At 42.4% G+C, this 15,722-nt stretch overlaps 1 protein-coding gene across 1 annotated transcript; it reads left to right on the top strand.

Moving 5' to 3' along the window:
* The first annotated feature begins 4,671 nt into the window (after nucleotides 1–4,671).
* Nucleotides 4,672–15,481, top strand: LOC110974865 (lysosomal phospholipase A and acyltransferase-like). The gene is made up of 8 exons (XM_022226775.2): nucleotides 4,672–4,871; nucleotides 7,280–7,433; nucleotides 9,301–9,419; nucleotides 9,581–9,679; nucleotides 10,212–10,439; nucleotides 10,778–11,023; nucleotides 11,349–11,502; nucleotides 12,131–15,481. Exons 1-8 carry the CDS (start codon nucleotides 4,739–4,741, stop codon nucleotides 12,252–12,254), a joined length of 1,257 nt encoding a protein of 418 aa, XP_022082467.2. The 5' UTR covers nucleotides 4,672–4,738; the 3' UTR covers nucleotides 12,255–15,481.
* Nucleotides 15,482–15,722: the final 241 nt, after the last annotated feature.

Genomic DNA, 15,722 nt, shown 5'->3' on the forward strand with positions numbered 1-15,722 from the left:
CAGTAGATACTGTGGAACTTTACCGCAGCTCCGTTCTGTACACATTCTGGCATCAGCTCTTAAGCTCATGCGTAAACTGCCTCCTACCCTGCAACGTCGTGCAGTATGTGGGTATCGGCATGATCGAGCTCGTGAGCTCGAGGAATTGAGCATTTCTCTCGTAAGAATGTACACGCATGTACATGCGCTGTCGTGCAGCATGGGAGAAATGTTCGGCGCACATTCATGTGCGCACACGCACCCACAGGTGCCCGGGGTAATGCGGGCCTGTGGGTACGTTTGATCATAGGGCTACTGGCTCTATGGTTAAACGAGACACCGCACGCGTACGTGCGGGGTGACATCTACCTTCCAGATCACCCAATCATGTGACGGCGCTCTTCGCATTTATGTTTCGGTACAAGCTGACATTAGGTATCACGGTGACTAGTTAGATCCGACGGCTTAGTTGCAGTTTTCTGACAGGTGTTCGGTGTCGACAGTAAATCTAGTATTATTCAGTAAATTCCCGAGAAATTATTTCCAAACACGAGAGAAAGTAAGCTGTAATTCAGGCAAATTGACACTTTTCAAACGACTTGTCTGCAACATTGGCATCGGCAGTGCATATGTCTGCACTTTGACCTTTAAAGTAAGTTAATAATAATATTATAATGTTATTTTGCCTATGCATGTACAACGACTGCTCCTCGTTCAATATTCCGCTTCACCGAACATGACCATTATGCATGTTACGTGTTTAATTTACTTAGTGCATTATTCAAAGGACACCCCATAAATAATAAATAAGACAATAACGCAAAAGGCCTTTTTGCACTCGACCGGGTAAAAGTGTCATTCGTTATTTGTCATTCCATTAAGTATATGAGAAAAGTTTCAGAGCATTCCACAATTATCAGTTGAATAACTGGAATCACTAAAAAGGCACATCTTTATATACATGTATCATGATAACGTTATATTTAATTATCCTGTGGAAAACTATCCTATACATGTATTTAAAAGACAAGATATGTCACAAGGAGCATAAGCAGCTTAGATCAATTTTCCATTCGAATTTCGTCGATGATTTTAAATTTACATAATAAATGCAGAATTTATAGCTTAAAATGATGTTTAATCCTTATTTTAGCCAAGCCCGGGGCAGCATGCCCCTCAACATCTTTTCCAATAGCACCGCATTGCATTTTTCGCTAGCCTAATCTTGAGGATTTTGTTGTTGTTTTGTTTTGTTTTGTTTTGTTTTTGTTTTGTTTGGCTTTGCAGCCATTTTGTGAAAATTGAACATTCCGTTCTCGAGCAGCGCCCATTTTTACCGAGATAGGTCAGCAAAATTGTATATTTTTCCACTGCCGTGTTCAACGCCCATGGGCTCGCACGCGTGGCTCTCAACTTCAAATGACTGCTACTTCAAAACTGTACGTCAGATTGAGTTTTAATAAAAAATCATTTGTACTGGTGAACACCACTTTTTCGTGCATGCTAAGTAAACAAAAAGGGGGCATGGGACAGAGTAGTCCTAAATCCTAAATATTATGTTAATATATTTTTGTATACACCGTGGGAGTTAGGTTGACCCACCATCAGTGACTGTCAGTGCAGCTAATTTTTTTTAACTGCCGCTCTTCGCTGTGCTTACGTAAATATGGTTATTTGTATCAGTATAAATGAAAAGGTGCGGTAATCCTTTCAACAGGCAGCCGGCCAACCATAGAATCAAAGTAGATTTATGGTCGATCCTTGTCCAAGCAGTTGTTGGTGTTCATGCCTTAGGAAAATACACGAACCCGAATGAGTTTTTTAATCAGTCATCCTGATGAATTGAAGTATGTACAAGTCGGCAACCCAGGCTAAATGTAATTTTCTGATACAAATGAGACAGCATTCGTCACCAAATTTACTGGGTGTGGGGACTAGAACAAAATCGAATATGACGTTATCATGCAATTTGTAATTTTTTTTTCAATATTTCTTATTATCTTTGTGACACCATATCCCTGCAACTGCACGTCTGGACTGAAAGCTAGTAAACGGTTACAGGTAGGGATATGTTACTTGGCCTACAGATGGAAAGATTTATGGTAGGTATATAAAACCTCATAGCACGATGCACTGCGTGCGAAAGCCAACATCGATGTCAGTTTACCCTTTTTACGTGCAAATAACCCTTGGCGGCTTTGAATAAAATAATTTCTTCATTGTCTGCCTTTCCGGTGACCGAGTTGGGTTAGAGTCAGGTCCACATTATATAGATACCGATATGGGTAAGGCGTGAAAAAAATACACTGCAAATTATTAGTTGCCAACATTGCTTTTTTTATGGCAAATGAAGTGTGAAAGCTTTAAATCAGTTATTTTGTCGGTGTACTTTGTCACATACAACATACCCTTTCAGTGTGGGGAATTTATAACGCACGGGGAGGAATGAGAAATGGATTTGCGGGTACACCATAGAATCAACCGGTGAGTGTTATTATAACTCGACGAGTCGGCCAGTGTGCTCTGGCCGTCCTCAAGAGAGTGACGAAACGTCACCGGTTCTTTTGAGAACCACACCTCGCCCCAAAAGGACTGATTCCATGGTGTACCTGCAAACCCATTTCTCACGTCTTTTCCACCACGCAAAGCTTCAAACGCGAGGAGGAATTCAAGTGCAAAATATTGGAAATGAACCAATATTTCCATAGGAAAGTACGTGTATTCCCCAGAATGTGCCATTATAGGGGTGCAACCCTATAGGTCAAATTTTTTAGACACCTGTGATAAATCCCTATACTTCAAAATTATTTTTAAAAAATACTCACAACCCTAACATGTGTCCATGCTGGACAGAAAAATTATGTTCGATAGTCCTCTTTCATTTTCCTTTAAATTTTTAGCGGGTTGACCGATGTATTTTTGAGAAATTCTCACCTAAAGCAGACCACCCCTAAATTGAAGGAAATTTCCCCTGCCCAGAAAAGTAGCCGTTCTGAAAGTGTACCCCTCTGCAAACGGCTAACTTATAGTGCCACTTTCGGACCCAGTTGTATCCAAATTGCTCAAAATTGGAAGCCCTCCAAGTCAGAGGTTAAGTGCCATATTTCTTCAATTCCCCGCAATTCCATGCTCTGAGCAGGAGTCTCTAATGTAGAATATTTTCAACAGTTTTATTAATGAGCTCGCGTGGGGGGGGGGGAATTTCTGGCCTGTTTACAAGAGCGCACCCACAATAGATATACCGGCCAACCGTCGTCACATGTACATTTTATATGTACATGTACAGTACATTGTTTTCACTGATCTCTATAATAGAATTTTATTACATACAACATGCATGGCGAGTACAGCCAAGAGCGGGTAAAGGTAGAGGGCGCTAATCCATATTAGACGAACTGTACGAACAAAATGCAAATCTACATCCAGTCTCAGACCTTGGCCAAAAAGTCCTGCATTTTTGTAGATTTTGCTGGACTAAATTCTCTCGTTTTTGCAAAATAATTGTTCAATCCCTCTCTCAGAAATGTTTTCATTAAGTAAATTCCGGGTTCAAGATTTTTAACATAAAAAAACCAAAAAATGCATTGCGCCCTCAGTTGCCCAGGAAAGAATAGGTAATTTTAAGCGTTTAAAAATTGCACTTTTCAATATATACGTTTCCATGAATTTGAAGAGGGGTACAAAGTTGAAGAAATATTGTGTCTGAGAAAAATTAATTGCTGCTACAATTTTAAGAAGTTCAAGAAAGGGAGCTGGGCCACTTTTCCTGAGAGTACGCTGGTAATGAGGAAATAGCAATAATTCACGTCATAAAATGGAACTAAAATTAAAATAGCAAATTGGATATGTTAAAGCTTGACCATTTATTTTTCTTTGTCTTAGAATCAGGAAAAAGCGTCACAAGTTACAATATGTATGTCACACCGCAGGCTGTGCCTTCGGTGTCATTTGTTTCAACCCCCCCCCGCGTATCGGGGGGGGGAATCCTCTCTCCCCCGGGGGTGCGTTGTTGGTGGGTTGAACGTGCCAACACTTCTTCAGAACAGTGCTACAGCACCTTCTTAAAATGTAAAATTGGACGACTGTTTCATAAATAGCATGTATTGCTCCCCGACTCTAAACCTGCAGGAAACGCTCCCCATGTCAAGGGGGGGGGGGGTAGTCCCAGGATGGTCACACCATGGAGGACGGAGACACTTTCCCAAACGGAGATCTGGAATTAATGATTAAAAGAATTGGCAGAATCATTCAGAAAAAAAGGAGTAATTTGTCTCTCCCGGTCTCCCCAAAGTACTATTGTGTCATCTGCTTGTCGTCGTAAGAATCTGACGCTACGCAGTGGGCCTGGCCCTGCCGCGCCCATGCCCTGCCCAGTCTCCCAAATCTGAAATTGCCCATCATGGCAGTTTGATCCGGCGAGCAAAACGTGGCTATTCTTGTAAATAGCTCCGTGATTCCCTGAAAACCGGCTATATCTACGAGGATAAATCAGCTCCAAAACCGCATCCAGTCGGAAATGTTCGGGAAAAGTGGAGCTCAGGCTTTTGATTTATCTGAATCGCGAATGCCGCTTCGTCGTTGAAGTGCGAGAGTGGTACCTGGACTACTTTGTCTCGTATCCGGTTGTGCACTGAACGCAGGCTTCTGATCATGTGATTATCACGCGGGCTGCGTGTACAATGTACATGTACACAGATATCAGGCGATCTCGCGACCGAAGGACACACACACTGATCAAAAGATCGTCAACACAACAGCCATGGAGGCAAGAACAACAACAGCGATTCGGCCGAAACTACTTTCCGCTCTGACATTTATTTGGTGGTTCAGTGTTGTTTTAAGTACGCAGACGGGGAAAGTACCGCCTACAAAAGGCTATCCTGTAATTTTAAGTGAGTAGACTCATTTGCTTACCCATGCCAAAATACACCGACACGACCGATTCCATTCCACGCAGTACGCCTGGACCCGTAAACATGGTAAACAGGGCCCATACGAAGGGGCCGGCCGTCATGCCCATCATGTCTGTTTACGGGTCTTGGTACGCTTATGTTACTTGTTTTAAACATGCTCTACAGTACACAGTACAGCTTTGCATACTCGATTGGAGGCGTGGTTTATCATGTTCTCTTTCACAGTCAGTTTGAGGCTTCTGATCCTCTTTTTCATTGGGGAAAATTGGTTTGAATAGGGAAAGCAGAGTCTGAGATTTCCAGTTGGCAATATAATCAACCAATACCGTAGTATGACTGTGCAGATCGACCAATCACACCCAGCGTTCACTTCCATGTCCATGGCCCAGAATGCCAGATAATTATAGAATGACAAAGTAGATCATTGAGATCGGCAGGAGAGTCTTGAAAATACAGGAATTCGTCTGCTGTCATGGAAAAATCAACCAAGGTCAAGAAACTGTTTTCAGTTTTATGTGGCCAAAAATGTACTGACAGATTTTCACGGGATCAATTCTCATGTCCTATCATGGCAAGCAAAGAAGGAACATTTGAATGCTTGTATCGTGGGATAAAAGTTTTTCTGGCTTATTTCTGCTAAGGTTTATGCTAAGGGCATCAATCCATTTTGAAAAGTGGGAAGGGGGACATAGCTCCGATCAGAATAATGCGAGTACGAAGCCCTGAGCAGTGTAGGGTCTGGGGCCCGCTCAAGGGCCCTGGAAAATTTTGAAATGCAGATGCTTTGTGGTCAGGTGGTGTGATCTGAGACAATTTCTGGCTACTTTAGCCAGTTTTTTTAACAATGCTTTTGCAAGGTATACGTTTTTTATTTAGGTTTTGGGAAAAAATGGGGGGGGGGATTGATATAGTAACTCCCCACTTGGTGTGGGGGGCGTGTCCCCCATTCCCCACAGAGTGATGCCCATGCTTTATGCACAGAAGCTGTACACCCGATGATTTCTGTGATTTTATTTATTGAATTTTCTATTGAAAAAACTTACTAAAAATAGCATTGATCACAATCTTTATCTTTTACTATCTGTGTAAATAGGGTCAAAATCCATGTCAGGCTTCATCTTGTTTTGTAACACGAAGAACTTGACATCTGCTGAAAAGGACCTAGGAAGTTCAAGCCTAACAGTTTCTCCTCAGAACATTCATGTTGGAATCCTAACATAGCTGCTTTGACATCATTTCAAAAGTTCAGATTTTTTAAACACTCCAAAAACATGTTTGACAATGAGCCTTTCATGACAAAAGCCTTCAATATTGTTTGCTGCCTCTAATCACAAATACGCCTTCAGTGTCAAGAGGTGAGTTGTTATACATGTCGTTAACACTGATAAGTCAACATTAAGATGTAAACACGGATGACAAAGTTCAATAGGGTTCTTGCGTAAAGGTCTGGTACCTCTCTACTTCAGTGTTATTCAATATGCACTTGGACCATATGGTGCAGAAAGCTGACTGTTTCATTATGCAACATTGAAATGCAGGAGTTTAAGTGGTTGATTAACATCGACTACAAAGAAAAAATCTGAATCTCCCAAACCGGGAAAAAGTTTAAGAAATGTGATTCACGTTGTCATTTTGGACAAAAGTTGGATAAGATACCACAAAGAATATTTTCAATCTATGAGCTTAAAAACTGAAGTTTTTAGTTGTTAAAGATTTGAAATCATCCATTACAGAGCGTATAAAACGCAACAAAATTTCTTTTGATGTTTTTGGAGATTGTGTTAGTTTTGCACCAAAATGCCTCGTAGCACCTTAAAGCGGCCACAGATTTCCTCGTTCCGATGATTTGTTATTTATTCACACACAGTTGTGGATGGCTTAGCGATCATTCTTTTTGGACAATGAGACAAGTGGGCTTGGGACCAAGTTTCAGTTGAAATGCCAGCAGAAATAGTATTCGGTTCTCCATCTCTCCTTTGAAATGTTTGTAATGAATTGGCCTGATGTGTTCACAATGCAGTCAGGTGAATCATTGCATATCTTAATGGTTGCAGTGATTTACTCTAGTCCAAGCGATGTCTTTGTCTTTTTGCTTGCAAATACATGTAAGATGACTCATAACGACATGAATCTTTGCAACATTTAAGTCTTTTATATTTCAGGCCTATGGACTGGTTATTTCCTGTAGCGATAGTTTACAGAACGTGCACTGTGCTCATCTATTTTATCGAAAGCGGCTTTTGCCGTGCTGATTTACCGCTCTGGGCACAGGAAGTTCTGTGGGGGAGATTCAAGTGATTCCATTTTCATCTTTGGGGGAGGTTCTGCACGGGATACAATTGTATTCTCCTCTTCATCTTTTTTGTTTTTGTTTTTCCTTTGGGCAGTACCTGGCGATGGCGGAACACAGCTCTGGGCTTCCATTGACAAACCGTCCACTGTACATTACGTCTGCCGACAAAAGGAGTCTTTGTTCAACCTCTGGCTAAACGTGGAGGAACTTATTCCCTTATTGATCGATTGTTTTGTGGACAATGCAAGGTGAACGTCATTGTGTATTTCATTTGGTTGGTTTTGTTCCTTTTGTTTTTGTTTTGGTTTTTTTTGCAAACCTGTATTGTCCAGGATAAAATGTCACGACCACCAACTTCCGGCTGTTCAAGGTCAGAGGAAATGTGAGATGTTAAATAGCAAATCCAAGGTGCACGTAAAGACAGTCATCTGTAGTGTAAAAACGGCCGCAGTTTCAGTAATGGTAAAATATTTTCGTCAGTGTGAAGTTGGACCACATTTCTTTGCAGTCCCCTAAATGAAATGAAACCATTTCAAAAGGGAAAGTATGCTTAACCCTCAAAGAGCCAGGCTTTTGTTGGTCTTGTCACAGCCCGGGGGGGAGGTTGGAATCCGCCCTCTCCAGATCTCGGCCATACGATGATGTACTTCAATGAAATTTGGCAGTGTCATAGAGGCATCCATACTTATCATCTGTGTGAAATTTCATGTAAACTAATTAAATCTTTGCATAATTATGACTAATTAATTATTCATGGTAGGATACCACTCTGTCCTGTGTACGGTGTGCTGTTGTGTACAAAGTCATGGTAAATTTCACATAACGCTTCACCCTGCCTTCTAAAACTCGTCGCTGAGAGAGAGCGCCACGTCCAGGTTTCATAAATTTGGGGTCAAAATGAAGCTAAAACATTGGAAAAAATTGTCATAAAGTGTTAGCTCGCAGAAAATAATCTTGGAGATGCTTTAAGAAAAAATCAACGGCTCTTTGAGGGTTAAGAGACTTCTTCAGTCATTTCTGAAATAGGCGTGCAATCACATGTCATCATTGTTCAAGAGAATGTTAAAGGATCATGGTTGTGAATGCGTAGATTCTGTTGACAAGCTGTGAGGATGGCCTGGTCCGGGGATCATGCCATTCTTATTTATAAAACCTTGCATATTGATGTATATTCAAATAAGATCACTTATATAATGCATCCAAATATCCATCCATCCATAATGCAGCAGTACCTATCCACACAAAGGCCCTAAAAATCCCCATTTATTCCATCTTGAAAGAAGGAAGTGAGTCTTTTTACAAGTGCTATTTGTATGAAACCTGCACAGTGTTTTGCTTCTGTTAGAAACTTACAGATTCATGTCCGGGTCTCTGTCGCAACACTGTGACTTCAGGCCACCCAGGCAGGGTTGTCATTTTATATTCTGGTTTCTGTTTGATAGCAGCCTCTTTGTTGTAGTTTCATTTAAAATCAAATAGAAGTTGCAAGAGCGCGCGCCTTAAACGATGAAGTACAGAATTTGGCATATGAGACCAGAGATGAAAGCTGTAAGCCCAATTTATTTCAAATATGTCCGTAAAGTTGAGCTCAGGACGGAGCCTTCAAGTCAGTGGATTTGTATTCTGTGCCTGGTGATTTCACAAACAAAATAAAGCTGATTCCACTAACCAGACCTAAACAGAACACAAATGATCACACGAAAAGCAGCAGTACCTTGGAGTGAACTTTCTCTAAAATGGAGAGTGGAATAGTTTTTTGATTGAATAGTTCTTCATCGCAAACCTGCTGATGCTGGAGAATGATTTTCAGGGTTTAAATCAATGTTCTTGCCAGTACTCTATCTCAACCCACCCAGATCCTTGGGAATCTATCAGGGTTTGTAAGATTTTGTGGGAGTGAGGAAAGTGAATCCCACCCATTCTTGAATGTTGAAGTGCAAAACTGTTCGGCTGTTGCACGTTCAACAATTTTGAAGGAATCCCAACAAGTTCCTTGCAAATCTTTTCAGAGAGTCGCAGTCAAGGGAGTCTCAAGAAAGACTCTACAAAGCCCCCATAAGTTTCCAGAAACCCTTCCGTTGTACTCACATTGGTTTCACTTCCACAATCCCACAGGCTGGTGTACAACAATGTCACTAGGACAACGTCGGATTCCCCAGGCGTGAATGTGACAGTCATCGACTTTGGCAACACCAGCTCGGTGGAGTATCTAGACCCCAGCAAAATCTCTCTGAGTAAGTCGCCTGTACATTTTGTGCTTCTGGGAAAACCTAGAAAGGGCAAGGTGGAGTTCCAGTGATAATCAAACTTTGTAGTCAGAGAGGAAGGCCAGGACTTCAAGTCTGGCCCTCCATCTTTCCTTTTTAGCCAGTCATTGAATACTTTTGTTTCGTAGGCAAATACTTTGTCGGCATTGTGGATGCTCTAGTGGCAGTAGGCTACGAGCGCGGCGTATCTGTTCGAGGAGCTCCGTATGACTTCCGCAAGGCACCAAGTAAGTCTAGACTTTTCAGTGTGCAACAAAATTGCAACGAAAATGCAACACTTTCGAAAACTGGTTGTATGTGATTGCCTCGCTGTCAACACAAGTGGCAGGGATGTACTGTGTTATTCCACAGTGTCAAGGCTGCTCAAAATTGACTGTTCCATTTTGTTGCATTCAGCTGTGTTGAATTTTGTTGAATCAGGCCGAGTGTTCCTTAGGTACAGTCTGAGGAACTTAACTGCAACCTTGCTAATCAGAAAAGATCCATCTTTCGCTAAGTTATATTTGGCTGTGTCATTTCAAGGAGTGAAGGGACTTCCTGGTTTGTTACGCTCAGCAGTCTGTTTTGTTGAATCTTATGGCTTCACAGTTTGCCAATGTAGAATTCTGTTGCATGTATCAGCCGATGGGCCTTTACTCTTACCCGGTTTCTTTGGGCCTCAGCAGTGGGCTTTGAAAATTCTTGAAAAGTTTGAGGACGGAAAGGCAGTGTTACGCACAAGTGAATTTATCATTTTTGGGGGGATATTTTTACCCACAGACGAAGCCCAAGATTTCTTCCGGAATCTGACGAGCCTCATCGAAGACACCTACCGACTGAATGGAAATCGTAAGATAGTCTTGCTGACCCACAGCCTGGGATGCGTCTACGCGCTGTACTTCCTCAACAGACAGTCAGACCCATGGAAAGCCAAGTACATCCAGGCGTTTGCCCCCATCGCCGGGCCCTGGGCAGGAGCGACAAAAAGCCTGCGAGTAACGATGTCAGGTGAGTCGATGAAGGTTAAGTCCGCTGTACCCCTGACTAATTTGCCCTGCGCACAAGCGTGTACCAAAGTACCAATTCATAGTGATTTTCCACATGTTTGCTGTCCCTGTTCTGCTCATGTTAAGTGATGTTGAAGCAAACTCTCCAGATATTTTGCTTTCGTGTTAGAATTGATGACAATTGTTTTGTACTGAATCCTGCAGACATTTTCTAGTCGGTTCAAATATATGTAGGTTAGTAGAAGCCGATTGCAAGAGATTGTCGTCGTTGCATGTGGTTGAAACTGGTCATAGAGAAGGTTACGACGAAACTCACTATGAGGTGCGTTTCGTGTCCAGGTGACAACTTAGGCGACTTTGTCGTCTCCGCTGTCGACGTCCGCAAAGCACAGCGGAGCTGGCCCAGCCTGAGCTTTCTGTTGCCCACCGACCGATTCTGGGGCCCCGACGAAGTGATCATCCAGACGCAGAAGAGGAACTACACGGTGAAGGACTACCAGGCACTGATGAATGACCTGAACTACGAGGTGGGCTGGGAAATCTACAAGGATGTCAGGGATCTGATTTATGATCTGAAGCCTCCAGGTAAAGTTCACCAACATTGCTCGCCCGTCTCTGGTGCCCACATGTCATCGTTGTAAGCCCTAATTACCAAGAACCAAATAGTTAAGAAGCGTGTTCCCCATAACATGGTCATGTTCCGTGGTACCTTGCCAACTCAAAAACTTGGCTGCATTGTCGCGTCAGCATGACACCATAGACTCAGTAATGACTGGAAGTTTGCATCTACTGTCGTGTGTAAATCCTGGAAGAACCGCAGTGAAGAAACATGAAACTGAAAATGGATGGAACATAAACTGCATTTTATGAATTCTATTCTAACAAATTTGCTTTCTGGTCCATGAATTAGGCGTGCCAGTGTACGGTATTCATGGCAGAGACGTAAAGACGGAGCAATTTTACCTGTACAACAAGGAAAAGCCGTTTCCAGATTACCAACCGTATATTACGTACGGTCAAGGGGACGGAACAGTCAATATGAGAAGCCTCAAAGCCTACATGAGGTGAGTTACCGTGGCTATATGAGAAGGGGCTAATCCATTCCCAGCAGGAACAAAAGAGGGCTAGTTTTGAAATGAAATGGACAGTCCTTTGGTACAAATTCACCTCATAGGCGCAAGTTAATGCGCGTTTGGCTCGGGCAGGCTGAGTATGCTCAACAAGTTTATTCCGGAATGTATGGTCTTCAGTTGTACACCAAGTGCATGCGAGAGCCCAGTTGGAAAACTTTCACCAGTGAGGGTGCACTTCAGCTCGGGGCGGATAGACTGATTCAGCGAGCCCCACCCACTGCGTTCTTGGGCACTCAGCATGCGCTCTTTTCCAATGCCACACTACATGTTCCAGCCACTCACATCATATGGGCGTGCACGAATATCGGACATAAATCATGGCTGTGATGGGTCGGAATGCAACAGGGCGGGGCTTAGCAGATTGGTCTATTGTTCATTCAGCACTTTGCACATTCAATGGTTTGGGGCATACCTGTTGCCTCATATTGAACAACACAGCACCCTTTGAGCAAAAGTCAGAAACTTTGGGGGTTGCTTGCGCACGTGGCTCTCTCGTCGATTTCCTCACTTGAATCGTCAACTCATGAAAAGATTTGAACCCCCCCTTCTTCCCCACCAGGTGGCAGCACGAACAACAGCAGCCCGTCTCAGAGTTTGAGATTTCTGGTGGAGAGCACGTGGCCATTCTACAGAACACGACCCTCTTCAAGTACATTATCGACACAGTGCTTCATCTGCCATGACATCTGATCGACCTCTGACCTTTGACTCTTCACACTCAGCTGGAACGGACTCCTTGAATCGGCACGGCGACAGCATCAGGTGTCTCCTGACAATTTACACTTTTTGTACATATGAATATTTTTTTTAATTAAAAAATTGATTTCATGGGGAAGAATTTGACTGGGTTTGAGGCAAAAATCTTGGACAGAGTCCCAAAATTGGAGAGCCAGGCTTCAACCGAGTAATTGTCAACAGCAAAGACTGTAGTTGGTACATGGAATCATGGATGTTACATTTGTGTAAATCCGTGCCAACGAGTAGGAAAGGGGGGCGGGACACCACATTACACTAGGGGGCGCTGTGCATGATTCTGACTGACATCTTCATCTGGAAGATCACAGTAGATTTCAAACTATTCATTTATGCTCGTAGCACCACCCGCAAGACTGGCCTCCAACCCACCACGTGCAGAGTAACCCGCACAATCCTGACTTCAGTGCACCAGATCCCAATGCTCTACCATTTTCCTCGTGTATCCATGGTGATCTCTTTTTGGAGTTGGTTTTGAATACACTTCTTACAATAGGGTTTACTTGTAAACTTTTCAACAGGAACAGTGTGAAACATACTTGTACCTTAACCCCTTGACGACGAGAATTTCTTTCCGAAAGCCGACTCCAAGAATTCCAGCCTCGCTTTGCCACGAACGCCACCTGCCAAACTGCAAATTCTTGGTTTGTGGCCCTGCGTGCTCTGCACGCTTTGAATTACATGGTGAAAAGGCTGAGTTTTGGTGACATGCGGCTCTACTCACGCTTCCACATTCCCGTTGCCTCTTTTCCAAGTAGGGACTATTGTGAAGCTGGTGATTATGATGCAAATTCGGTCTTTTCATTTCTGGGCTGCGCACAAAGACCAATTACCATATATACAAGAGCCAGGGTCTGCCTTCTTTCACCGTGTTCGCTCGAGCATGGGCCGAGGATAATAGCTGCAAAGCGGGCTGAGGATCTCAATTTTTACGGCAGCTCTATCACCGTCCCGGCGCGAAGGGGTTAAGGTTGGATTTCATAGCATTTATATGGCCTTCCGGATGTATTGATGTGTGTGATCGATGCTCTCTGCTTAGACTTGAAATCAAGTCGGTCATTGGCCGGGTGTAGTCCACCTTCCTCACGATGCGGTTTGGCGGGAACACGCGGGAACAATCAGTGCAACCTTGCTCCCAATATGCAGGTTAGATGGGCATGATGGGCACAGAAACCTGCTACTGAACAGCCCACGACCACGCGTCGCATTCGGGTGCAGCCGAATCATCCCGGCATGCTGGATCGTGGGCATCAATGAACAGGCGCAGCACTAACTGTTAAACAATGGAGCGTGCTGGCCTGTAGTGTTCTGGACGACGAAGACAACTGACTAACGACTTGATTTCAAGTCTACTTGCTGCTGTAAAAAGAATAAATAATTAATATTGGAGGTTTGCTCTGATTGTTTGAATTCAGAATCATCAGTTTTCAGTTGGGCCTCATTGGTAACTTAGTTGCATCTGTTATCATAATATGTGTATATATGTAGATGCAAGTTTTTACCGAACTGAACCAAATCTTACTAAACCAAAGTGCCGATACGAAGCACTGTGCTATTTATTGAGTAAAATACCTGACTTCCGCTTAACCTTTGTTGCATTTGTTTACAACTGATTAGTCAAGACAAGAAGAGTTGCTCTAGATCGGTTGCCGGTCGCTCCGTCGCAGTTATTACATTGCCATCTCTTGGTGGATCAAGGGGTGTTTGTTTCTCTTCCGGTTTCAACTTTAACCAGCATTTACCTCAGGTGAGCTGCAATGAACAATGGCTATTTATTTGTTCTTAGCCTCGTATGTATGTGCTAAGACAGTATTGCCTTCCTTGAATTTAGCTTTTCACATTTTTAATACAGTGTTCTGCTCATAAAAGGAAAATTTCTGGGTCAAAATCCTTGTTCTTTGTTGTTTTCATTCCTGAAAACACACGGTTCACGTTGTATGCTACAAAGTCTGAAGGACCTGTTATTAACCCTAACACTCCTCAATCCTTCACCTGTTGGAGGACTGAGGAATGTTAGGGTTAATGAGGTTTGACTGTACGTTTTTCCTACCACCCATTTTGTATCTTTGAAACTATAGAAGAAATTGCTTTCAAGTTCTGGTAGATTTTGTAACACTTTGGTGGGGTCAGATAGAATCTTATAGTCCAGGAAAATGTCATGAGGTGGTTTAATTTTATGGGAAAAGCTTGGTAAAACTGTCAGTTCAGTGTTTTGGATGATGTAAATTAACAATTAGATGTGCCATGGTGAGAAAAGCAAGTGTGTAATTTAACCAAAATTTAGCTGATGTACAGAGATCGTTTAGTATATGTCGTCGAAAGGTTAAACATTTTATCCAACTTAAGCAATGCTAATGTCTTCTGTGTAGAAATATATTGTCTCTTATCATGAATATACTAGAAGTTTGATTGGATTTATTTTCTTCAAATGCACTCACCTGTATTTCTCATGCATTCAGAAATATTGTAGAACTAGAAATATTATTTCAAGGTATAACCATTTTTCAGACTTTCCTTGATGCTGTTAGATTTATGTGATTTTTTTTTAATTGCACTGTCAAATTATTGTATCTTTTGGACATATTGTATATCTTGGTTGACATTTTGAGGCTTGCTTCAGCATGAACGGACAGACCTCTTTCTCATAGCCTAGTTTTCCCATGGGCCGGTCAAAGTTAGCAGAAAAAACACCCTCACCTTTGGTTATGGCAAGTTTGGCCTCAAAATGTACATTTGTCTGATTTCTTTTAAAGAGAGCTGTGTTTTCACGTACCATTAGCATTGTGGTAATTACTCGAAATTTTTAGTGTAGTGAGGAATTTTTCTGCTGACAGCCATCGATGGTTGATCAGCCACCGGTAGGCATAGAGATGGTCATACGTCATACATGTCCCACTTGAATCCGGGGGGGGGGGGGAAATGTATGCATCAAATACATATTACAGGTAATATATATATTTTTGGTTTGATTTTACCTCATTTCTTGGTTATCAATGTTTATTCTTTGACTCTAATCCCTGAGGTTTTGTAAAAACTCGCATTGAAATTGGATGATTCAGGAATGTTCAAGATTAGGGAGAAGTGCATGTGAATGATACTTTGTCAGTTGGCAATTGGGGCATTTGCAAATAAAACATGAATTCATCTGACAGAAAAATGTTCTCATTTTTCGTCTTGCTTTTAGGTCAATGTAATGGTAATTTGTAAGTTTTGTCATACAGTGCCCTGTGCAGATTCTGTCGGCATGGATGCGAGTGGTGTCAACAAGCCACTCTAAGGGATTCCAAAGATGTTTGGTTGTGGCTTTGTGTTTCCATCTCTCTGGAAAGTTCTCTGAAAGGCCTATCCGCTCCGACTGGAAACACAAGAGGGTGTGTTTTTAAAATAAAATTGACAGT

This window comes from Acanthaster planci, linkage group LG06 (genome assembly GCF_054643075.1).
Source record: "Acanthaster planci isolate LZ-2023a linkage group LG06, COTS_SCS, whole genome shotgun sequence".
Taxonomy (NCBI): domain Eukaryota; kingdom Metazoa; phylum Echinodermata; class Asteroidea; order Valvatida; family Acanthasteridae; genus Acanthaster; species Acanthaster planci.

Bases quoted from the DNA above. Each gene is read 5' to 3' on its own strand.
- LOC110974865 (XM_022226775.2), top strand. From the start codon at position 4,739: ATGGAGGCAAGAACAACAACAGCGATTCGGCCGAAACTACTTTCCGCT. The intron at 4,872-7,279 runs GTGAGTAGACTC...TCCTTTGGGCAG, and splicing joins AGGCTATCCTGTAATTTTAA to TACCTGGCGATGGCGGAACA. The intron at 11,024-11,348 runs GTAAAGTTCACC...TCCATGAATTAG, and splicing joins TTATGATCTGAAGCCTCCAG to GCGTGCCAGTGTACGGTATT.